The sequence below is a fragment of the Myotis myotis genome, unplaced genomic scaffold (assembly GCF_014108235.1).
Source record: "Myotis myotis isolate mMyoMyo1 unplaced genomic scaffold, mMyoMyo1.p scaffold_m19_p_19, whole genome shotgun sequence".
NCBI lineage: Eukaryota > Metazoa > Chordata > Mammalia > Chiroptera > Vespertilionidae > Myotis > Myotis myotis.
Window position 1 is genome coordinate 42,386,076 of NW_023416323.1, and position 25,500 is coordinate 42,411,575.

Consider the following 25,500-nt stretch of genomic DNA (forward strand, 5'->3'; position numbering starts at 1 on the left):
GATCTGCCCTACGCTCTGTAGTCTGTCCTTGGCTCGGCAGTTTTTATAATCTTCCTTGAGATGCATATTCACACATTTATGTGAACTGGAGAAATGCGGTCAGACTCCTTCAGACAGAAATAACTTTCTTTGGGAGGCTGGTGAGACAGTGAGGCCTGGCTCTGCGGATTGATTATAGGGCAGACATTTTCCCTACACTGAACCCGCAGCTACGTCAGCAGCTCTGCAGTTCCCTTTTTGCTTTTAATACGGAAAACTTGAAACGTATGCGCAGGGGGAGAGGACAGAGCCATGAATTGGTGCATAATGCACCAGTCGTCCAGCTGTCACCATTAACTCCTGGCCAGTCTTAGCTCATTCACTTCTAGCTCCCTCCCCAGACATGTGTAATCTGTGGCGAACTGGCACGGCAATGGCATACTCAGCCCCAGGGCGCCTTACGTGCCATGCCAGCTCAGCCTGGTTCAGTGACCCTGAGAGGGGACGGTGAAAAGATTAGAAAAGACAGACAAGAGAATGGAAGCTGGGTCTCGGTGGGACGCTGCCCTCTCGGGTGGAGAGACAGCGCCAGCGCCCACAGCCGTGTCTTTATTTTATAGCAGATGCCAGGAGGCAAAGTAAGGGCGTGATCAAGATGTTTACAACATTCTCGTGGATTTCAGTCCCACTCAATTACATGCACCTGAACTCTATCACACAGGCACGTGGGGCCACGTGTTCGGACCACAGGTTCAAGCTCACAACTACAGCTGTTGGCTAAGATTGTGCTGGGAGGGCTCTGCCCTCCAAGCTGGGACTTGCACGTGGCCACGAGATGACTGTGCCCTCTCATTAGTACGAGGCTTGAACCTGTCCAAACACCGTAGCTGCTCTCCACAGTAATCTGTACACGTTTGAGTATATAGCTCTAAAAAATAAGGATTTAAAAAAATACACAATTACAGTATATCAGACCTAACAAAATAAGAATAATTTCTTAGTATTATATTCCCAGGGAGATTTTAATAGGACATATGAACAAGAATTCTTAGCACCTAGTCTGTGAGGGCAAAGAGTGGGTGTAGACTGCTGATCCTGTCTCGCTCTAGCGGTGCCATAGGACACATGAGCCAATCCATGTTAAAGCTCCTCTCGGCTCTTACAAATACCCATTTCCCGTACAATTTCACCTTTGGCTTAGTACGTGATCAAGCTGTATAATGTGTGTTCTTATCAATTGTACACGTAGTTAAAATAACCTCTGGTTTTTTTTAAACACTTGGATACATAAACAAAACCACTTAGATACCAATTTTAATTGACATACCGACTTGTAAACCTGCATTTCTTCAGAGACATAGGATCGAGTGATCGCCAAGAAGACTTCAGATATAGAAACTTTTCCATCATGATGAAGTTCTGTAAGGAAGTGGGATGGAGGCACAACGTCAAGGATAGAGGGAACGGTCGCAATTGAAGAGGAGCGTGCCATGTTTGTGTGTGGATGGCGGTCCCCGTAGCAACTCAGCATGGCAGTTATATTCCACTGGATGCATTTTTAAGAGTAATCGTTTTATTTTAAAATCTCAACAATTCTAGTAGATTTGAAGATTTCCTATTTTGTAGCTATCTAGGCTGATGAAAATATTTAGGTTACATTTCTTAGAAATGAATTTAAATCTGTGTTCAAAGGCACACAGATTTTCAAAATTCTTTTAGAGCCTGTCTGAGCAGAAATGTGTGAGGGCCGGTGGGCTAAAGAACGAGGCTGCCATGGCCAGTGTGGCTCAGTGGATAGAGCATCAGCCCCTGGACTGAAGGGTCCCGGGTTCGATTCTGGTCAGGGGCACGTACCTCGGTTGCAGGCTCAAACCCCTGCCCTGGTCAGTGTGTGGGGGAGGCAACCAATTGATGTGCCTCTTTCACATCAGTGTTCCTCTCTCTCTCTCCACCCTCCCAGCTCTCTCTTAAAATCAATGAAAAATATCCTCAGGTGAGGATATTAAAAAAAACAAAAAAGAAGACTGAGGCAGCTTGGAGAAGCATGCTAGAGTCTCAGCTAGACCCATCTTTATGCCAGACCCATCGCCTAGGCGGTGCCCTCACTGGGCTACCTTGAACGATGATAATTCGGCATAGGCTGATCGGGGGAGAGTGGGTGGACTAGCAGGCACTTCAAAGAGCAGTTACCATAGGCAACCAAAAGCTGTGGTTGACATTAATTACATTTAAATGGATTCTTTGATAAATGCTGTTCTTTGAGATTAAGGGTGATGAGGCCCACAAATCAGAACACCTTGACATGAGTATGCTTCCCGTGGGGGGAAAAGCTAATAATTGGAATTTTCTACAGAGGTCAAGAAATGTCAACCAATACACTCAACCCGGCTCAGCACTGCCCACTTTCATCGCTGCTGTTTCTTCCTTTGTAATCAGAATAGCTTGTACTTGCGACCTTGGCCTTCCAATGGAGTTGAGCACGGATGAGATTATAGCTTATGTGAGCACAGTTGCTTGAGAACTACCGTGTCTGCTCTTATTACTGAAAAACCTTGAGTACAAAGAGCCGCACTGAAGGTAGAAGGAAAAATGAATTCTATTTTGAACTATAACATGTTAAACCATTTGATTCTGATAAACAGCTGTACCTGTATTCCATTCTCAACCATGAGCATGCAGCACGCCTTGGTACACAGCGGCGTGGGGCATGGGCCCTGCATCCATGTGAGGGTCAGGTAGCCGCCTGTCAGAGGTGTCCATGTGACACAGCAGAGGACAGGCAACGCATATCCACGTTAACACTGCGATGGGCTGCAGGATTCATGTGAAGTGTTCAGGGAGCAAGATCACAGTTAATGTTCGTGAGGAGTTTCCAACTCAGACGTCTGAGGGGCCCGGGAGGAAGCCGCTGCCTGCGGGCGCTCGCCAGGGGTGGTCAGGCCTGCTGTTCCCAGGGAAGCTGGAAATCCAGGTTTGTAGGTGAAACCTGACTTTTTACTTAAGCTTTAGCAGTGAATTCAAAACTTTTAAAACAACGGAAGGCTCAGATAAAACATCTTTCTACTGGATATGGCCCATCACCTCTTTATTACTCTTGCCTTATCACTATTCTCAGTTCTTCATTTGAAATGCACATTTTTGTCAAATAGTTCCTAGGAAAAATATCACCGGTTATTTGAAGTTTTCCAAAATTCTAGTTGTAGCTTACTTGAAGGCAGACCTGTAGAAAATTCTATAGGCAATGAGATCAATAGCTGTGCTGATAGTAATTAATCACAGACCCATGATTAACCTCATTAAGCTCAACTTCCTAAAAGCCTGTTTTTAACTCAGTTCGGCCTATAATTACAAGTTTGTTGGAAACACCAGGAAGCGCTTCTGAAATGACTTTGGGTTAAACTTGTCATAGAATCTCTACCTGAGTCTGATTATTTTGTTAGTAACTAAAAATACCTGAACGCTTAGAGTTTAAAGGACCGATGAATGCATGGCCTATCCTGAAAAGAAGTGAACCAGCCAGTATTCAATTGAACTTAATTGAAATTATTTTAAGCATTTCTAACTGTGTGTAGTCTGAAAGAACACGGCGTGAATGCCTGGCATTGAATTACCTTACAACAAATGCTAAATACAGTTTCTCAATTTATAAAATTCATCATAACCTTATATCATGGGGTTTTGGTTAAAATAATAAAATTAGGGTGTGCGGGTAGTGCTGGGTTTTGTTTTTCCTGCCATGTTCAGCTTACAGCCAAAGCCTGACGTGTGCTAAAAAGAGTGTATACGGGGGTCATTGGGAAGAAGTTACTCTGCAGAAAAATCCCTCCTGATGAATGCGTATTCTCTCTCCCAGGCTCCCACTGCCAAGCACAGATTAGCGATTGTTCCTCTCCACTCTCCAAACACATCAAAGCTGAATTCACAAGCAAACCTTGTTTGCGGCACAGCCAGTGGATACTGTGTGGACAATTAAGTTGGACTTAATGAGCCTTAAATTGCTCTTCAGAGATGACGTGTCTGTACTTCCATAGGAGCTGGGACATAATGGGGGGAGCAAATTCTAAGTAGAGGTAGAGTGGGAGGTGCTACTGAAGCCTCTGACTCGGGGCGCCAGCATCTGGGCAGGTCCTGGTTAGGCCTCGCAGGCGCAAAGCTAGGGGTCAGGGTGCCTGGAGGGGCTCACCCCTCAAAGAGACGGTTCCTCCAGTGGCTGCAACGCAAACCACAGCGCCGTTAGAGGAGAGCGTGTTACGGGGAGCGGTCGGAGGAGAGCAAGGCCTTTTGCAGGAGGCTGATTGGCGTGGGGCCTTGTGGACGGGAATGCCTGCCGATGAGGACCTGGGGGGGATGCTCTCACGTAAGCGTGCTCCCCTCAGTATGCAGGTAGGTGCCTCGTGTGGAGAGGCAGGGCCCTGTGTGAGTCTGTGTCTGAGCTTTGAGGGATGCCGACCTGTCTCCCACAGGCGCTGGACCACGTCATACTCCTGGCTTTTGCTGATGCCATCCGCGGCCTGGCAGCGGTTGCTCACTGGTTTTGATGTGCGTTTCCTCTCTGACGGATGATGCTAAGCATCTTTTGTTGGCTGGGCAGCCATTTGTATGTCTTCTTAGGAGAAATGGCTAGGCCGGGGCCGTTTTTAAATTAGGTTGTTTGTCTTTCTGATGTTGAGCTGTAAGAGTTGTTGATGTAGTCTGGGTACCAGAGCCTTATCAGTGATGAGATGTCTTATGATGTACAAAAGTTTTTAATTTTGATTAATCCAGTTCATCTAGTTTTCCTTTTATTGCTTGTTATTTTGGTGTCATGCCTAAGAAGCCATCTCCAAATCCAAGGTCATGAAGGTTTATCACTGTTTTTGTAAGAGTTTTCTAGTTTCAGCTCTTGGACCCATTTTGAGTTAATTTTTGTTATATGGTTTGAGGTAGAGTCTTAAATTCATTCTTTTGCATGGCTCAAACTTTAAAATTAATATTCATACAAGATAGCCATCACTACAGTCCAGGAAAAAACATAATTAACCATTTTTTCTTGTATTTAGAAAAGATCTATAAATATAAGAGCTAAAACTATAAAACTCTCAGAAGAAAGCATTGCAGTAAAACTTCATGACCTTGGATTTGGAAATGAATTCTTATATATGACACCAAAAGGACAAGCAAGAAAGAAAAAATAGACATTGGCAAGTCATACATTAAATGAAGATCTAGGATTCAGTCTTTATAAAGAACTCTTACAACTCAAACGTAAAGCAGTAAATAACCCAATTTTCAAACAGGCAACGGCTTTGAGTAGACACTTCTCCAAAGAATATATACAAATGGCCAGTGAGCACAGGGTAGTTATAATAAAACAAGTGGACAGTAATAAGTGTTGGCAAAGAAATGGAGATATTGGAACCCTCCTACGTTGCTAGCGAGAATGTAAGGTGGGGAAGCTGAGGTTATGTGAAACAGCTAAATAAAGGAAGTAAAAATTTTTACACGTCTGCATGCACCGATTCTTTGTTTGTTTGTTTGTTTTAAAACAATGCTCATTTGATGTTTGACTTAAGAAAATCTTTGTATTGTTGTTCTTAGGAATTTATCCTGGCACCCTGCATTGACCACTAAAAGTAAAATGCGAATTCCACATTCTCACGCATTCATCGACCTGACTGAAGATTTCACAGCAGGTGAGCTGCACGTCCGTGTAAACTCCCTCTTTTGAACGGCCAAAGCGTTGTGAGGCCGTATTTCCTATGTTCTTAGCAAGCACTTTCTAACCGTATGTTTAAATGCTTAACGAACGTGAGGAGGTCGGTGACATGGCTGCGTGAGGGAAGCAGGGCTGCGATGAGCAGGTGCTGTTGTTTGCGGGCCGCATCAATATGTAGCTTTCCCACGCGGAGCGTCTCAGGGTCACATGCAAAGCTTAGGACTGTGGCTGTGGGGACTTTATCTGAGCAGATGTAGACAATAATGGAGACTTTTTTTTTTTTTTAGAATTCTGTCCATTTTTCTAAAAAATACAAATTAAACCATTTCAACCCCTAAGATCTCATAAGGCTATCTTACAAATCCCTTCTAAATGGATTTGGTTTGAACCGATTCAAATTCTGCTGTAAATAATAGCTGATCGTTATCGGGAAGCCGGAGCGGGCTGCGACTCCAGCGCAGTGTTTCTGCCGTCCCCCGCGGTTCCAACAAGGACGGGGCACCGGGGAGGCAGAGGGACGGGGGTGCTGCTCGTGAGCAGCCTGCACCTTCTCTGACCCTCACACGTGTTTGTTCCTGAGCACGTCTGGTGGCAGCATCCCCCTCGCCTGTTTCACAACTGCTAGCGCCTGTTCTCCGTACCTGCACTTAACCGTCCTCACCCGCGCTCCCCGACAGCCCATGAAGCATTGCGTCCGGCCGGCACTGTGCTTTCCCACACGGAGAGCGCGTGCGCTGAAAGCAGGCCACTGGGGCCGGTGACCCCCGGCAGGGCCTGCCCGCCTCACATCGGGGCTCGCGGGGCTGCTGCTGCCCGTGGCCTCAGCCCTCGAAAACAGGAAAGGCTGCTGACTCGCCAGCGGTGAAGACGTGGGAGCCGGGGGAGCTGAAGCGCTTCCCTCGCTGAGGCCGAGCCTCCCGCCGAGAGGGGCCTGCGGGGCGGAGGGAGCCCGCAGAGCTGCCGGCCCCGGGGGCGGGACCTGGTCTGATGGAAAGTGTGCACTGAGGTGTCTTAGCGCGTTTTCCCTAAAGAAGGAAAGTAAAACGTGGGCCTCTGTGAAAATTCACTGAAAGGTGTCGCTCCCCTTACCCTTCCCTCGTCCTCACTGCATTTATTCTCTATCAATAGCGGTGCCAGTTAACCTGCCCGGGAGCACCTCCTGCCGCTGAGCAGCCTGTCGGGAGCCTGCACACCTGATCTGGGCGGGGGGTGGGGGGGGCATTTAGGAGCTGATGCGAGGGCTCCTCCTCCCGTCCTGGGTCCCGCCCGCTGGAGCCTGCAGGACCTGCACGTGGTGGGCAGGGCGCTCCCTCTGATGTGCTCACCGACACGGGGTCTGGCGGGCAGGCTTTCCGGGCGTGGGCAGGGCTCTCCGGGGCCGGGCGCCATCGGGCACACGGGAAGGAGCAGCGGCACCTTCGCGATTAGCATTCTGAGCGAGGCCGCCCGTGGGTGAAATCTCTCCTGTCAGGAAGGAGCTGAGTTATTTGGGGGCGTGATTGCCTCGGTGACCTTGCGCGGTGTCTCATTTATTTCAGGGACAGGAACAGAGGAGGCAGCCCGAACCAAGTTAATATTTTCTTCTTAGTAACAGATTGCCTTGGTCATACTCGGGCTTTTATAAATGACCGGCACTGGAGAGTCCCAGCTGACGGAAGTGGGCCACGCGAACGCAGAGCCGCCGAAACACGGGCGACAGCAGCGGGCGGTTCAGATTTCCTCCCTCGGGTGCAGGTGGTGGGAGAGGTCAGGGCCACGTCCGAGCTTCACGCCTGTCCCCACACGGGCAGTGGCTTCCCGGGGAGTATTCAGATGCTGGTGTTCACTCAGCCCTTTCCTGTGCCGGCCTCTGCTTCCTGCCATCTCCTCGCTCCCACGCACGTCCACAGGGACGCTGGGGATGCGGCGAGAGGACTGAGAGGGTTGCCTGTTCCTCTGTCGTTAGTGTTGGGCGCGTGGATGCTGTGGACAGCGGTGCAGCAGCTGCAGTCAGGCCGCCCCTGTGCGCCTGCTCTGACGGGTCCCCCGGGCCTGGCTGTGGCTGAGGAGGCGCCAGGAGCGTTGGAGAGCCACTCTTCTGAGCGCTCGGACCCTGAACACGGTTGATGAGGCTCCCGTCACACTCACACCACCCGACGCAAAGGAGTCGTGTGACTTCTGTGCTCAGGGACCTCGGGGCCCCTCCGCACCCTCTGGATGGGCTGCCGTCTGGAGCCTGCGCACGCGGTGACAGGCCTCGCCCCGGCTCTCCGCCCCGGGTCCCGCTGGCACCCGCCTGCGCGGGGCTGACCTCGGCCTTCCCCTACGTGGCTCCGGGCTCCTCGCTGCCCTGCCCTGGCCTCTGCTGTCCCCTCTCCTCGGCCTCTCAGCTGTGCCCTGGTGACAGCCCAAGCCGGTACCTTTATGGCGTGGGGAACCCTGATGCTTTAGTCCCCTCCTCCCCATCCTCTACTTCTCTCCTGTCCACGGGCATCGCTGCGTCTCTTGCAAATGCACATGACCTCTGGGCTTGACTCCCACTCAGACACCGATGCTGGGACACCAGCGCCTGCGGGGGGACGCATCGTAATCACGAGCTGGGAGCGCCCCTGCTCAGCCCCGCGCTCCTCAGCCAGGCCCCCTCCAGCCGCGCCGGCCCTGGGCTCGGTCTTCCTCCTGCAGTTTCACGGTTTGAAATTGGAGTCTCCCTCTCGTCTGATGGCTGTCAGGTGCTCTGTCTCCCTCCCGCCTACCCTCCCCACCCCCACCCCCGCCCCCACCCGCTCCTGGCTCCTCAGAGAAGGAAGCAGAACTGCCTGCTGTTTGCAGCGGTTTCTGAGCGAAGTGAGCTGTCATTGTGAATAACTCACTGTGCTTGTCTCCTGCCTGCCGGGGACCGACATTTCCTCAGCGCCAGCGGCTGCCTTGCTCCAGTAGCTCCAGAGGCGAAGGCAGACCGCCCTCCGCCCCTCCCCGCCAATAGGCGTCAGAAAATGGGAAGGAAGGGAGAACGCAGTGGGTGTGCACGTTCCTCACACACCCAGCGCCTGGGGCAGCCGGGCCCGAGGCTGTGCAACAGCTACAAGCAGGTTGTGTTCCAGGTGGGACCTCGCACGCCTGGCCTGCAGCTGGGGACAGATGTGCTTTCACCTGGCCCCGGGCGTGGCCGCTGACCATGGACGCGCAGGAACGCGGCATTTCTGCCTAAGTGGGAGGGAGTGTTTGAAACTCGGCGTTTTTGACGGCATTTTGAAATGAATATTTTTATTGATAGAACTCTAGAAGAGAAACTTTATTTTTAAACAGCCTTTGGTTTCCTTAAATTCTGAGCTCCTACTGTGTAATAATAAAAATCGGATGTTTTACTTCTATTATATAGGGTTTCCCAGGTACTAACAAACCCCAACGGTGAATGTTAATTCCTGTCCATCTTTACCACGAATGGACAGCACTGAGCTGACATGGGAACTGGGGCTGGTTTCTGAAGGTTTGGGTTGTAATGTGGACTGTAATGAAGCCGCTGGCCCCGCTCTGTCTCCTTCGCGGCTCTGGCTGGGGGATCCGTGAGACTCCGTGGGACTGAAGTAGAGCAGGATAAGCTTGCGGAGCCTCCGGGGGCGCCCCTCCGCCCCATCCTCTCCTTGTACTTGGTTCCTGTCTGCCGCAGTGTCGCAGGCTCTGACCTGACCTAGTGGGGCTTGAGTGTTAGAAGAGGATATTCGGGGTCTCCTGCACGGCCCTCTGACCTTAGAGAGAAAGGTGAGCCCTCTCCTTGCAGGACCGTCTCCGCGTGACCTATAAATAGGCTGTGCTCTCCCAGCGCCCTCTGCTCGCCCAGGGCACGGGGCACAGGGCACAGGGCACGGGGCGGGAGGCGGACCGGGGGACGATGAGTCACTGTCGGGCCTGCTGCTTGCACGGCGGCGTCTGTCTCCGTGTGTTAACGGTGCGTGTGGAGCTGAGGTTGGGTTTGAGATCGCAGGCGGCTGTTGATCTCACCTCATGGGCTCTCCGTTGTCCCGGTGAGCACTGTTGTGCTTGCTTTGCTTCGACAGAGATAGACTCGCCATTCCACACGTGACGTGTGGGCACTGCTTCCCTCAAACTCCGTGATCCGAGGCAAGTGCCTCTCAGAACTGCTCTTAATTCAGACTAGATGGCTCGGCTGGTCTGCGAGCAAATGTCGTGAGCGCCGGTGTGCTTGCTGTGTGCTGCGCCCTACGCACTAAGAGGAGCTTTGCCTCGTAATTGCTTCTTAGTGAGTTGCCGGCTGAGAACACGCCTTATTTTAATAACTTGCTTCGGCGTGGCGTCCCTGAGTGACCCGGTTATTGGTTCTGACTCACTCCGTACGTGAGGAGGTTCGCACGCAGTAAAACGTCCCGCGTTGGTCGCGTCAGCATTTCACTGATGTCAGCGCCGTGAGCCCTAAAACGACGCGCTTCCCACTGCGCTCTGTCTGCATAGACGTTGCCTCGGGAAGCCCCAGCCCCGGCGGGGAGCTCTGGCCCTCAGGCCCTCAGGCAGGCACCATCCGCAGAGCCCTCCCCTGGCCTGGCTCCCCCTCAGCCTCCAGGGCAGCAGGTCCCTAGAGCCAGGGGCCCCACTTTCGTGTTTCTCGGGACCTGAGCGCCAGGCACGTGGAGGCGCGCAAGAGACGCTGCGTGAGGGTGGAGGGCGCGGAAGAAAGGGGGAGGCCTTAGTCCAGCCACACCCTCGGGGGCGAGGGCGAGACGCCCAGCGCTCGTGCCTCCTGCACCTTCCCCAGGGACTGGGATTCATGACACACGAAGTGTGTGATCACTGCCCTGCTTTGGCAGAAAGAGCCCCTTCCCGGTGCCCAGAGTGGCTGTAGGCACCTCAGATGGCGTCTCATCAGGCCGCCCTGAGGGCTGCAGGGAGCCCCTCATGCCCAGAAAGGAAGCGGACCAGCTCACAGGGAGGACAGCGCGCAAACCAGGAGTTCCAGGCCGGCGGGCTCCTGCCGGCTGCTAGCAGCGGCTCCATGTTAATAACTCAGATCCGGCCTCGGCCGTGGGAGCGGACGGCCCGCGGAGCTCTGCCGCCCGTGCGCGGTGTGTGGCATCACTGACGGAGCAGCCGTCAACGACAGCAGCTTCTGCTCCCAGCCCTGCCCCTGTCACCTCCACTGATCGTGCCACTTAAATACGGTGCTCCCATCGCATTTGCTCTTCACTGCTCGCCACTGTGCTTGTGACCGGCACAGGTTTCTTCTCTAACCCCAGCCCCTGCGTAAGAGCCCGTCATGTGGTAAAAATTAACAATTCTGTTGCCCGACCTGTGTGGCTCCGTGGTTGAACATTGACCCCTGAACCAGGAGGTCATGGTTCAATTCCCAGTCAGGGCACAGGCCCGGGTTTCGGGCTCGATTCCCAGTAGGGGGCGTGCAGGAGGCCGCCGATCCATGATTCTCTCTCATCATGGATGCTTCTATCTCTCCCTCCCTCTTCCTTCCTCTCTGAAATCAATAAAAGATTTAAAAAAAAAAGATGAATTCTGGGGCGCGCTCTGTGGTCAGTGCCATGGAAGGGGGCAGGAGCAGGGGGTCTGATTCAGCGTCAGTAACAGCCTCCTCCGCCCTCCGGCCGGGGCCACTGTCCGCAGAGCCCTGCCCGCTTGCCGAGCTGTGACGAGGGCCCAGCCTGGTGCCTCTGCACTGACCAGTGCTGGACGCAGACGGACGCGGCCTGTGAGAACAGTCTTTTCAGCCACGCTGTTCCCGAAAGGACTGGCGCTTGGGGCTGGCTGTCCGTGCCTTCCCAGCAGCTGAGGGGGTCCCTCCATTTCTCAGGGCGTGGGTGGGTGTCCAGCACCCGCTCCAGCTACCCCGAGTGCATGCCCTCTCATTTCTCTGTCTATGAGTTGTTTTGTGTGTTTTTTTAATTAATTTCAGAGAGGAAGGGAGAGGGAGAGGGAGATAGAAACATCAACGAGGAGAGAGAATCATGGACCGGCTGCCTCCTGTACAATCCCCTACTGGGGATCGAGCCCGTAACACGGGCATGTGCCCCGACCGTGAATCGAACTGTGACTTCCTGGTTCATAGGTCGACGCTTAACCACTGAGCCACACTGGCTGGGCTGTGTGAGTTACTCTTAACCACAGGGAGGCTGAGCCCCTCACTGCGTGCTGACTGGGAGATTTTCTAGCGCTGCTTCTATTCTCATTCAGACCCAGAGGCATGACTCTTCATATTGAGTTGTTAATAATTAATTGTCTCTATTTTTATTTCTCCACATAATGAATCATTTATTTTCTATAACCTCCGTGCGTAATTGAATAGTGAGATGAATGTTTAAAATCAATTTTACAAGGTACTTCCAATCCCTTATCTCTCACTTCACTGGTTTTCAAAGTCTTAGCATGGACATGAAGATACAATCAGCAAAAATTTTGTTATAGTTCTTACATTTTCTAAATATGAGTGAAACGACTGGAAGCTCTTAACATCTTTTATGCAAGTATTTTGAGACTAATGCAACATCTACAGAAAAAACTGCATTGTTTTCCCAGGCCCGGTGACGGGCTCCGGTAGCGCCCACCGCTGTTTCTGCTTGGCCATTCGCTAACAACTCCGGGCGGTAAGGGCGGTTACGGCAGTGAGCCGTGGGTGCCTGTGGCAAAGGCGCCTCCTCGGTTGTGCTCACGTGGGCCCAGTTGGAACAGTCACCTGTTCACATTAAGTGACGGCATCACCGCCCCTTTTCCGGCTTCTGGTTCTTTCAAACAGCTCAGCACTGGCATTGAGGTGGCTCAGTGACCTTAGACATCTCTGCGGCTGGTAATCCCCATCACTTTCTTATGCTGATTACCCACATTTTCAGATAATATCTATACTAGCAAAAGGGTAATATGCTAATTAGGCCGGATAGACCGGACGTCTTCTGGACGTCCTTCCGGACAAAGCTGCAATGGCTGCGAGGGCCGGCAATGGCAGCAGCAGCAGGGTGATGGGGGCAGTGCCTTCCCCTGATTGCCGGTCGCCTCCCAAGGGGGAGCGGGCCTAAGCCGTCAGTAGGATATCCCCTAACAGGGGTTCTCAACCTTCCTAATGCCGTGACCCTTTAATACAGTTCCTCATGTTGTGGTGACCCCCAACCATAAAATTATTTTCATTGCTACTTCATAACTGTAATTTTGCTACTGTTATGAATCGTAATGTAAATATCTGATATGCAGGATGTATTTTCATTGTTAGCAACCCACAGGTTGAGAACCGCTGCTAAGGGCTCCCAGACTGAGTGGGTACAGAGCTGGGCTGAGGGAACACACACACCCCCCGTGCATGAGTTTTTGTGCACTGGGCCTCCAATGATAATATAAAAATGTAATGGCTTTTCAGTGTTCCTAGTAGTCACTGCAATAGGTGAAAACAATGCTCATTTTAATGAAATGCTTTAACATAAGACCTTTCTTCTCCCAAGACTTCCCATCAGAAACGCAATCAAGTGACTATTTTTAGGCAGTCCACGCAAATTTGCAATATATACAGTATTTCATAATCCAACAGCCGTTAGAGCACCTGCTGTTTCCAAGCACAGAGGAAGCAGAGGGAGGTGGAACGCACTTCGGCGTGACCCTCCCCGGCGGGAGCTCAGGAGAGACAGACGGAGACCAGGCTACCATGGCCACTGTGATGGCCACAGCGGAGGGAGAGCCAGGCCCAGGCGGAGGAGGGGCCTCGGGACGGGGGGGCCATCCCAGCTGAGTTTGAGGACAGCACCAGGCGCTGGGTGCACCGAGGAGGTTCCTGGGAGGGTGCAGGGAGTGAGCCTGGGCACGGGTGGGCGGGCGTCACCGGCACGAGGAGGCGAGGGGGCGACCCCACACCCGGAAGACGGGAGAGAGCTCAGATGAGTGCTTGTGCGGGGTCGCGCTGACGGCGGTGTGGAGGGGCCTGGTGTTGTGTTGTAAATCAGCGAGTGAGATACAAGACGCCTTAATGAGCCAATCAATTAGGAGAGTGTCTCTTCCAAGTCTCTGAACAACACACACAGGAAGTTTCCCGTATTTATACTTTTGAGCTTCTTTATCTGCAGGTTTCACAAAGGGCTCTGTGTGAGTTATTGTTACAGACAGTTTGTGATCTTGGATACATAAAGAACAAACATTTGGCATAAGAATATGGGAAGTGCTATCAGTATTAACCCATTACGTTAGATGGCTGGCTTGCAAGGTCAGACAGTTTTTATCTTTTTCTATTATTCAAACTACAACAGTTATTTTATAGAATAAGAGACTGTCTGAAAATGACAGAGTTTACAGAGCAAGGGCCTGTCTAACAATAGCAGAGAATTCAAGCCGCAGTTTTATACAAGAGGGAGGTTACTGTGCCTCACTGGGCGGGGGGAGGGGTTGGCTGCGGTGTCATCGCGCAGGCCTCAGACTGTGTTCGGGACCCTCCTGGGTGAGCGTGCGTTTGACCGAGTAAAGGACTGTCTTCGTAATAGACCACTTTCTGTCCGGCAGAGCCTCCTGGGAGTGGTGATCCGCAGGCGGAGATGGCGGGTTCGCGACAGAAAGATGGGTTCACGTAGCCGTGGCAGGAGCTTTGAGTTCAGCTAGTAATAAAGGGAGCAGATTACTCACCTCCCTGGGGAGCTGGGGGAAACCTTTATTATAATGACTACATAAACTAGCTTCATCAAATTCACATGGAATCTTTACAGAAAACACAAAACAGGAATGACCTTTTCCTGTACACATTTCCTTTAAAACAGTCAGGTCTTCCCATCACTCTGCACAATTCCCAGTTTTAAAGCTCAAAAGAATAACGTTGGACTGTCCCTGGGAGTCAGCTCACCCCTTTGATCCCCGCGCTCACCAAGCACAGCTGCCATCGCCAGCCACACGGGGCAGGTGCAGGCGAGCTCCCCGCCCCCCTGACCATGCACAGACGGTGTCTGATCCCTGCAGCCTGTTGTTGAGTGAATTTCATCAGTCACTGTGCTTCTCTCTCCAGGTAGAATATATGGAGGTTATGTTTCTACTCAAAATTTGAAATACAACTGGCTCATTTAACACGAGTGCTAGAGACCTGGGATTCTGTGGGACTTTGGTGTGAATAATACTGTGGCTTGAACCTGAGTGGGATATATGGGTTCACGCTGCTTTTAGGGAGGGACAGCAAACTGTGATTACGCCCAGAATATCTTTTCTCAAAATAGAGTCTACCTCATACAAAAACAGACAGAATGCCCCGCGTGCAGGGGGAGATGTAACTGGCTTTATCGAGTGACTCGAGTCAGCAGCGCCCGCCAGCAACTAGGAGGGGCTGAGGGGCTGCGCAGTGGGAGGGTTCTATAGGGAGAAGGCGGGGCAGGGAGATGCTCCCAAGGGAAGGGGGTGGCTTGGGGCCTGGGCCTCCTCTCTGGGGGAGGGGTGCTCCATGGATGGTGTGATTGCTGCGGAGGGGAGAGGCCTCCTGGCGCTGAGGGCTGTCAGAGGACTCCTCCCTCCCGATGCTCCCTCTCCCAGCACCCCCTCAGCGCAGCAGCCCGGTTCGCCTGCTGCTTCCTCTGCTGGGATCGGGCTCCTCACAATAAGCTTAACGCAGTGTAAGCAGCTGAATGATGACGGCTCTGTGCCCGCTTCTTCCTGTTTCCGAGCACACACATCAGTAACAAAGCTGACAATTCGGTTCTTTTTCTTCTAGATTTATTCCTCACGACATTGTCAGCCACGGGTACCTCGCAGTTTGAGATCTGGGAAAATGTGGTAAGAAATCTTTTCTGTGAAGCATTTTAACGATGTGTTTCAGTAAAAGCACACAGTTTTAGAGAATAAAGCAAAAGGAGTCACTGGTCGGCTGGTTACAACAATAAATAGAGTGAGGTGAGGAGTCTGGCTGGGCTGCTGCGTGCAGGCGGCTGAGCATCGTGAAGGAATTGCTCCGCTCAGCATTAGCCCCTGCACAGCGCCCGCCCCTGCATCAGCGCCCGCCCCTGCATCAGCGCCCGCCCCTGCATCAGCGCCCTCCCCTGCTTCAGCGCCCTCCCCTGCATCAGCGCCCGCCCCTGCATCAGCGCCCGCCCCTGCATCAGCGCCCTCCCCTGCATCAGCGCCCTCTCCTGCATCAGCGCCCGCCCCTGCATCAGCGCCCGCCCCTGCATCAGCGCCCTCCCCTGCTTCAGCGCCCTCCCCTGCTTCAGCGCCCTCTCCTGCATCAGCGCCCGCCCCTGCATCAGCGCCCTCTCCTGCATCAGCGCCCGCCCCTGCATCAGCGCCCTCTCCTGCATCAGCGCCCTCCCCTGCATCAGCGCCCTCCCCTGCATCAGCGCCCTCCCCTGCATCAGCGCCCGCCCGTGCATCAGCGCCCGCCCCTGCATCAGCGCCCTCTCTTGCATCAGCGCCCGCCCCTGCATCAGCGCCCGCCCCTGCACAGCGCCCGCCCCTGCATCAGCGCCCTCCCCTGCTTCAGCGCCCTCCCCTGCTTCAGCGCCCTCTCCTGCATCAGCGCCCGCCCCTGCATCAGCGCCCGCCCCTGCATCAGCGCCCTCCCCTGCATCAGCGCCCTCTCCTGCATCAGCGCCCGCCCCTGCATCAGCGCCCGCCCCTGCATCAGCGCCCTCCCCTGCTTCAGCGCCCTCCCCTGCTTCAGCGCCCTCTCCTGCATCAGCGCCCGCCCCTGCATCAGCGCCCTCTCTTGCATCAGCGCCCGCCCCTGCATCAGCGCCCTCTCCTGCATCAGCGCCCTCCCCTGCATCAGCGCCCTCCCTGCATCAGCGCCCTCTCCTGCATCAGCGCCCGCCCCTGCATCAGCGCCCTCTCCTGCATCAGCGCCCGCCCCTGCATCAGCGCCCACTCCCTGCATCAGCCCCTCTCCTGCATCAGCGCCCTCCCCTGCATCAGCACCCTCCCCTGCATCAGCGCCCGCCCCTGCATCAGCGCCCTCTCCTGCATCAGCGCCCGCCCCTGCTTCAGCGCCCTCCCCTGCATCAGCGCCCTCCCCTGCATCAGCGCCCACCCCTGCATCAGCGCCCTCCCCTGCATCAGCGCCCTCCCCTGCATCAGCGCCCGCCCCTGCATCAGCACTCGCCCCTGCAGGCTCAGGGCAGCTGCCAGTTACACCTGCCAGGCGGCCCCATGGGAGCGGGAGCAGCCCCCGCTGGGCTGTCTGTCAGCTGTTGAGAGGCGGGGCTGTCAGTTAATTTGTCAGCTGATGGTTTATTGAAGAAAACTCTTTATAAGAGACTAACGTTTTCTTCCTTGCCTTCAGGCTTATATTAAAATATACACACACGCACGCACGCACACAAAAACAGATACTAAACTTATTGCCAAGTTGACCAAGATTAAGGAGTTTTTTTCCCAATACATATTATTTTGTAATTGCAGGTAGAAGATTCCGAAACTGATTTCATGATTTGATTTGATTTATTCTTAGCTTGCTTTATGATATGAAAAGTTCATTCATGAAGAATAAATCACCCCAATCTTAAAGTTGGATTTCAGGCTACAGAGTACGGGACAGGGTCTGAGGACCCGCCAGCCTGCATCAGCGCCCGATCACACACACCAAGTCAGGGCCCTGGCTCTAAACAAGGAGTTTGACCTTTTAAAAACTTATAAGTGGCCCGGCCGGTGTGGGTTAGTGGTTGAGTCAACCTATGAACCAGGAGGTCACAGTTTGATTTTGGGTCAGGGCACAGGCCCAGCTTGCAGGCTCGATCCCCAGTGTGGGGTGTTCAGGAGGCAGCAATTGATGTTTCTCTCTCATCAATGTCTCTCTCTCCCTCTTTCTCTCCCTCTCTCTCTCTCTGTAAAATGAATAAAAACGTATTTTTAAAAATGTATACTTATAAAAATGTATACTTATAAAAACGTATATTTAAAAATGTTTTTAAAGGTTTTAGGACAGAGTGAGATGCCTCAAGCTTTTATTATTGCAATGAGTGTGGTACTGCATGTCAGACGGGTCTGTATGGAGAGTGCTCATCTAAGCACCTGTTTACTTACCTCTGAAATGTATTTGTCCAAGGCTTTTGTGAGGATCAGTGGGATAATGTATGTAAGGACTTCCTAGCGTGTGCACACAGCGGCGCACGCAGTTAGCGGGACTGTCCGTGAACAGTGTAGTCACACCGTTTCTGCTCCTGCACCGCCGCCTGCACCAGCACCTCCACCTCCACCAGCACCAAGAATCAATACAGTTCTCACCTCATTCTAATTTTTTTTCTTAATTGTCTCCAACAGAATCTTTCCCCTTGAAATCTGTAAAGCATCGTGTCTTTGCGACTATTTGTACCACTGATCGGTCACCTTCAGAAATTCTGATTTCCTGATTTAGACCAGTGGTCACCACCCGGGGGTCCGCGGACCACTGGTGGTCCGTGAGGTCCGAAAGGTTGGCGACCGCTGATTTAGACCATATCTCCCAACTGCACGTAAGCCTTTGAGGGGAGGAGCTATTTTTTATAGCTCTGAGCATTTCCCAAACTCCCATGCACATGACGAAGAGGGCGCTCAGTATGTCTGGAATTGGGGTGACGATGTAGTAGAGGGTGTCACACTGGGACCGACAGGAAAGCCGGCCGGCTGCACGGCTTCATCCACCCACAGCACTGCCCTGTGTTTTATGTAAAAGTGGAGCAGGACACTGGGACGGTTTTTGTGCAGGACAGCAAAAGCCTAAAGTTACTTATTTCCTGCTTTCGTTAAAACTCTTTCTTTCATGCCTGACAAATGAATTACAGAGTCTAATCCAAAATTTTCTGCCTTTAACAGGATGGAAACTTCTCTAGCAGGACTGTACTTGAAAAACCTCAAAATATGATGGTGGTGGGCCAGTCGGCGTTTGCAGACTTCGGTAAGGTTGTTTCCGCCCTGCACTTTCACCCCACACTCTGCCCCGGCCGGATCAGTCCCCAGGTCAGCAGGCAGCTGCCTTCAGAACCAGTCAGCGTGGTGCGCGCGACGTGGGCGACCTTCATGCCGTGGAGCGGCTTACAGCGTGTGCTTAGTAACAGCGCGAGCCCGGGGTGCCTGCCTGTAGGGAAGGTTCTTGCATGTCCAGGTTATGGAACCAAAATAACGGAAGGAGTTCGCCTGCCTCTGGCGACGTGAACACCAGAGCGTTGTACCTGCAGCCAGTGGCAGGCAAGAGGCACACCTGTTACGCATTCCTGCAGGGGCGTGTGTCTCACCTTGCATAGGTTCTGTACCGCAAGCCAAGCTGACGTTGGCTGGACACCGCCATTGGCTGGGGACGCCCAAGCACAGATGCTCTCTCCTGCGCCCTCGGGGCTGAGCTGGAAGAACGGGGGAGGGTGGGAGGGGTCTGGATTCCTCCTGAGAGGTGGCAGCTCTCCCTCCTGCCAACAACACCTCAGCCTGACACTCAGGGTGCAGGCAGAATGCCACCCCGCCCAGAGGCCTGTCTCCCCATTATCAACCGAGGGTGACGGCGACAGGCACCTCACAAGGCTGGCTGAGGGGAGCACAGTGTCGGCACAGGGCGTTGCTGTCTTCCTATTGGCCTTGCCTGGTTCGGTCCAATGGCTGAACCAGCGCGTCCCTGTCACAGCGACAGTCCCTGTCGCAGCCGGAGGTCAGATCGTGTCGGTGGAAACGTGGCCCTGGGCCTCCATGGTGGCTGGGACCGTGAAGCACAGTGCAGCACGCTGTGGTCTTGAGCACACGCCTGGCACCTGGTGCAGTCTCTACTGCAGCAGCCAAGGATGGAAGCGCGAGGCTGCGTCAGTGACAGACCCTCCGCACCCCCAGGGCAGATGTCTGTGGGCCAGTGCACTTCTCGAGCCTCCAGACCTCCCTGAGCCCTGGCTCCGTGGATAGAGCGTCGGCCTGCGGACTAAAGGGTCTCGGGTTCAGTTCCAGTCAAGGGCATGTACCCGGGTTGTAGGCTCCATTCCGGTGCCTGGTCGGGCGCATGTGCCCGACACATCGATGTTTCTCTCTCTGTCTCTCCCCCTTCCACTCTTTCTGGAAACCAATGGAAAAATATCCTCGGGTGGGGATTAACAACAACAAAAATCGCACTAACTATAAACATAGACATTTATATGTTGACACTTTTTAAATGTGCAAACTATAGGATATAGTCAATGAAGAAACAACATTTCTCCCCTATTTTTAATAACTTTAGGTAGCATATGAATAAACATATTCTAGCTTGCATATGAATTAACGTATCAGTAAACTTTAGATAAATATCCCACAATTTCTACTTAAAAGTCCTGTCCATCTGGTGTGGCTCAGTGATTGAGCGTCGACCTATGAACCAGGTCACGGTTCAATTCCTGGTCAGGGCACGTGCCTGGGTTGTAGGCTCGATCCCCAGTGGGGGGGCGTGCAGGAGGCAGCCGATCGATGATTCTCATTATTGATGTTTTTGTCTCTCCTTCTCCCTTCCTCTCTGAAATCAACAACAATATTAAAAAAAAAAAAAAGTCCTTGTATTCTTAGTTGGTTTTAGGAAAAAACAAGGCTGCTAATGAGTCCAAAAAAGCAGATGGCATGAGTAAGTCTGAGTATTAATATATGCAGAATATGCGTTTTCCTATACGTTAAATAAGCCTATGAATATTAATATGTACAAATTATGGATTTTCCTGTGCATTTGAGAAGCCTGTGAACCGCCTCCTGCCTTCATCTGCCGCCCTCCCACTTCCTTTGAACCAAGTCATGGGAATGACTGACAGGCAGGAAGTCAGCATGACTCCAGACATTCGCCATTCATTTGGTGTAAAAAAAGGGAGGAAAGAAAGGAAAGCGCATGCTTGAATGAATGCTGAGCTCACAGGAGGAGTCCGTTCCAGAAAGGAGTCTAGGAACCGAAGCTTTCCACAGCTGTGGTGGAGTTTTTAGCTCCGAGCATAAAATCCTAAAAGGTCCTTTTAAATCTTTTAAATGGGGCCGTTCTGGTGCGTCCGCAGCGAGGTGGGCGCTGCTTTCTCAGGAGGCCGCACCCACACTGTCCCATCACCGGTGCTCCCTGCCCTGCCCATCGTAGTCCAGCTGCTTTGTTTTATGTTATCTTCCCCTCAGAAGGGTGTGTCACCACAGATGCTAAGCGTGAGGAGCCTAAGGAGTTAGCCCAGGAAATTCAATGAAAGCCTTCATTGTCCTTTAAGTGAGCGGGGCCCGCTGAGGTCCTCCCACTGCCAGGTTCGCCCGCTCCTCCCAACACGCCTTCCTTCCTCCTGGCTGCGTATGGAGACTCGAGGGGCTCGCCGCCGTCTGTCTCTCAATACCCAGCCCCGCCAGGGAGGACATTTCTTCCCGGTAGCCCTCGCACAGCCTCGGGTGCAGGCCTGTGTTGGCACAGGGACGGAAACATTAGACCGTGGCGATGAGTCGGTGATGAGAGCAACGCCGAGTCAGGCCCAGCCCTAGGAGCCAGGGGACTCCTCCCTGATGCGGACATCAAAATCTGCCCTCCCTCCCCAGGCTCCGGGGCAGTAGATGGTGGAGCCCTGAGGGCCGCTCCCAGGGTCCTCAGTCACCCCCTCTCCAGAGGTCTTTGCAGACGTGCAGTGCTTGAAAATGCAGCAGCTGGAAATGACATCGTTTCCCTTCACTTGCTCTTTTATTGATGAAAATGTATTGCTTTCTTGAGGTCGGGGCTGCGAGCTTTGTGACCATTGAGGTCCCTGCTGTATAGGCAACACCTAAACGTGCATGTAACACAACCCGTGTGTAAACACATGTAAAATATGCCTGATCATGGGTTACTGCTGACACGCTTCCTTTCTCCTGGGGCAGTGGGGATGAGGATGTTAATAAGTCAAAAGCCCCATTTTTTTAAATGGGCGATTTTAACATTAGACCCTGAAATGGGGCCTTTTTTTCCCACTTTGGGTAAATATTTAGCCCAGAAAGGTGAGCAGTTAAAACAGGGAGCCAGTTCCGCCAGCTTGCCCGGTGTGCCCGGGGGACGGCAGGAGCGTGCCCTGCCCCGGGAGCACGCGTGTGGGGGCTGCTGGTGGACTCGGTGCTTCTTTCGCAGATGGAGACGGGCACATGGACCACTTGCTCCCAGGCTGTGAGGACCGCGGCTGCCAGAGAAGCGCCATCTACCTGGCGAGGTCCGGGACAGAGCAGGTACGTCACTTGGCTCACGCCGATGGGGTCCCGCCTTGAGCAGCAGGCTCAGAGGCCAGGAACGATCATCTGAGGATAGAGCAGAGAGAAACCCAGTGATCGACTTCCTCACTTAGTGAAATGCGTTTCCATCTAGTCTTGATCGGTTTATTGAGGGGGAAAGTGCTGTTGTAATCATTGCGGGTAAAGAAAACCTGTTCTGGATCCTGTAATTAAATGATCTGTTAGCGTTCTACATGCGGGGGGAGGTACACGCACCATAACTCTAACCAGGGCTAAGGAAGAGCATCGGATCCACTTCCAGGCTAATCGGGTTTCTGTCTGCGATATCGAGATCTATGTCATCTCCCGCCGATTCCTCCCTTAGCCTGTAGGTGAACAATTTAGGATTCGATAGTCACAGCCAAGGACTAACGCGGAAACAATAGGTCATGACATTGAAAATTTCTCCGTGTGGACAGCGCCTGGCGGGAAAGCAGTAATAGGGTAGAACTAATCCCTTTTCCTTTCTTCTTGGAGGTAAAGAGGATAGAATAACACATTGACTTTTAGTCCTTATAAGTACAAACATCACCTTTTATACTAAGACACTAACGAGAACAAGTCTCCACAGACAGCGGGTGCGGTGATTGCCCGAGGGAAGGGGCAGGGAAAAGACAAAGGAGATTAATGGTGACCGAAGGAAGCTTGGAACACGAAACACAATACACAGGTGATGTATTGTGGAGCTGTACGTCTGAAAGCTGTGTAATTCTATAACCATTGTCATCCCAATAAACGTAATAGCATTCTAAACACATTTAGCTATTACAATCCTAAGTGTTATTATCTTGAAGTTTCTAAAAGTTTGAATCACTGAAAACATGAGGTCACACACACCTCATGCCGATTCGTAGGTGTCAGTAAGCCTGGTGGTTGAGCCCGTCTTCAGGTGGCAGACCCCGCACGCTCATCCGCACGCAGTCAGCCTCTGGGAGATGAATGTCCCAGGGCTGTGGTGACTGTTAGGATGTCACGTTAATGAAGAAACATTTTGCTTTTCAGGCCCTAATGCATTTACCTTCACAGGAATTCGTTCTCATTAATAAGCTGTCAGCCTCCAGAAATCGGTGATAAGTTGGCACTTTATGAAGTTTCCCATCTTCCAAAACAAAACCAATTTTTTTCAGTCCAGTGAAACACGAGAACACTTTGATGCTATTTAATACTTTTTTACTTTATGAGATTGAAAAAGCGGTTAAAGATAGACAGGGTTTTTTTAAGCACCTTGTTTTCTGTAACTGTGTCTGTAAGTGTCGTTCTTCTCCACGGCAAGTTATGCTTTCTTCAGAAGCCTGGAGGGTGTCCGGGTACCCTGAAAGGAGTCCTTTTCCAGGAGTTTTCACGATAGCTCACCTGCTCCTAAAGAAACCCTGCAGGGGTGCTGGCCGCCTGCCCGTCGGGGCAGCTGCGCCTGCTCTGCCGCGGTGTCTCCAGCTACCGGCCGGCGTCCCCGCCCTGAGCTCGCTATGGGCGCATCTGTACTTCTAACAGCGTCTTCCCGCTCTTCACATTCCTAGTGTGCATTAGGCTGCACAAAGGGAAAACGGGGGCATTCGGAAAAGAAAGGGATTTATTTCCAAAAGCTTATTTTAAAATCAACCTATTCTCTGTTCTGTTCATTATTAATTTAGAAATAAAGAACTTACTGACTCTGGAGCTTCCGGCTCTTAGTGATAAAGCTCGTTCTCCAGGGCAGGCCGGGCTCATCGGGCTGGGGGGTGGGTTCTGGGGTGATGGGCAAGCTCACGGTCACGTACCAGGCCCAGCAGGGAACAAGGTCGCCCAGAAAGAACTTGGTCGTGCTCTAACGCCCCCCCTAACCGGTCCTCCTGAAGGACGTCGGCTACATGTTAGTTTGCTCTAATTTTTAACAATATTTATTTGAGGTTATAGTTCCAGTCGACACAGGTTTTAAAATGGGCAATTCAGCTACGTCATTAGTCATGTCATTTTAATCCTAAGATTCTGGAATTCTGTGAAAAACCTTCTGAGTCTGTATGTGCCGGTTCAGTGAAAGATGACTAGTGATAAATTTTAAAGAGAACTTTCTCCCAGAACATCAGTTCATCAGAGTAAATTATGATACCCCACCCTCTTGTAGAGAGAAAGAACTTAAATAAGATGAGTTTCTCTTGAGGACTTTAAGGGATTCCTTGTTTTGCGAATGGTGAATTTTTTTTCTAAAATGACTGTAAGACAGCCTCGCCTCTCTCTCCCGTTCATAGTGGGTTCCAGTCTTGCAGGATTTCAGCAGCAAGGGCACGCTCTGGGGCTTTGTGCCGTTTGTGCAAGAACAGCACCCAATGGAAATTCCGATTCCAATCACCCTTCGCATTGGAGACTACAACATGGACGGCTACCCGGACGCCCTGGCCATCCTGAAGAACACCTCTGGCAGGTACGGGAAGTGAGCCACGTGAGCCATTTGTACCTAAGCAGCACCCAGTGTGGTACAGGCCCTTACATAACGCCCTGGCCATACTGAAGAACACCTCTGGCAGGTACGGGAAGTGAGCCACGTGAGCCATTTGTACCTAAGTAGCACCCAATGTGGTACAGGCCCTTACATAGCAGGACCAGCATGGATCCTTTCTTTACGTAGTCCCTGAACTTCCTCCAGCTGCTTAGAACACCCCTTCCGCCCACCCGGCCTGGCTCAGGGGTCAAGCACCAACCTAGGAACCAGGAGGTCACAGTTCCATTCCCCGTCAGGGCACAGGCCCGGCTTGCAGGCTCGATTGCCAGTAAGGGGTGTGCAGGAGGCAACCAATCAGTGGTTCTCTCTCATCATTGATGTTTCTCTCTCTCTCCCTTCCTCTCTCTGAAATCAATAAAAGTATATTTTTTTAAAAGAAAGAGAATAAAAGAACACTAGTTCTTCTTCACAGATTTATTTTCTGTAGAACAAAGGTGGACATCTAATAGAAAGTGAAAAACTTATTTTTTATTCAGTGAAGTCCAGAACCAGACAGCTTCCCAGGTTAGTTTTACCAAACATTCCAAGAGGAATTCATCCCTATCCTGTTCTAAGTAATTTAATGCCGGGAGCCGGTCCATGCTTGCTGTTTCAAGGTACCTGGCATATATGGCATACTGTTCTTAATATGTTTGCTCACCTTCTTGGCACTATGTGTTTTAACCAAGGTCTCTGAGAAAGGTTGTTTCCCCAGGTCGGGATTTTCCCCTGAAGTTAGGGAGGGAATAAAACCTCTTAACTAAGTGCCAGGTGGGTAATTAATCACTTTAACTACGAACAATCATGCTTAAGCTACATAATCTTTACTCCCTGGAATGGAGATAAGAAATGCCCTAACCTTTGAAATAGAGATTGATAGGATTGGAATCAACTGGTATAAATACAGATGTAAGAAGACAGAACACACAGAACTAGAGACAGAAGAACTTCGCTGGAGAGAACATGGCAAAAGATCCTGGACTGAACCTGACTACAGAAATGGGCAAGAGAACCTGACTAGAACCTGGTGACTGAACCTGGCTGGAGAACCTGGACTGAACCTGGCTGGAGAACCTAGCAAGAGAACATGGACACAGAACCTGGCTGGAGATCTGAAGCAGAACCTCTCTGGAGATCCAGACCAGAACTTGGCTGGAGATCCTGGCTGGAGATCCTGGCTAGGCTGCTGAACAACTGAACGCTGCCTCCATGTCATTCCTTCTTTGCCGACTCTGTCCACACCTTTGGGGACCCCTGGACCCGCTGG

At 52.0% G+C, this 25,500-nt stretch overlaps 1 protein-coding gene across 2 annotated transcripts in view; it reads left to right on the forward strand.

The window, feature by feature from the left end:
- Positions 1-25,500, forward strand: part of ITFG1 (integrin alpha FG-GAP repeat containing 1) — a 49,830-nt gene that overhangs the window by 8,283 nt on the left and 16,047 nt on the right. For both annotated transcript variants that reach the window (XM_036345063.1, XM_036345064.1), the window contains 5 exons: positions 5,557-5,651; positions 15,330-15,391; positions 18,401-18,482; positions 21,642-21,736; positions 24,004-24,176. In XM_036345063.1, coding sequence (XP_036200956.1) covers positions 5,557-5,651; positions 15,330-15,391; positions 18,401-18,482; positions 21,642-21,736; positions 24,004-24,176 — 507 coding nt within the window. The remainder of the gene's footprint in view (positions 1-5,556; positions 5,652-15,329; positions 15,392-18,400; positions 18,483-21,641; positions 21,737-24,003; positions 24,177-25,500) is intronic.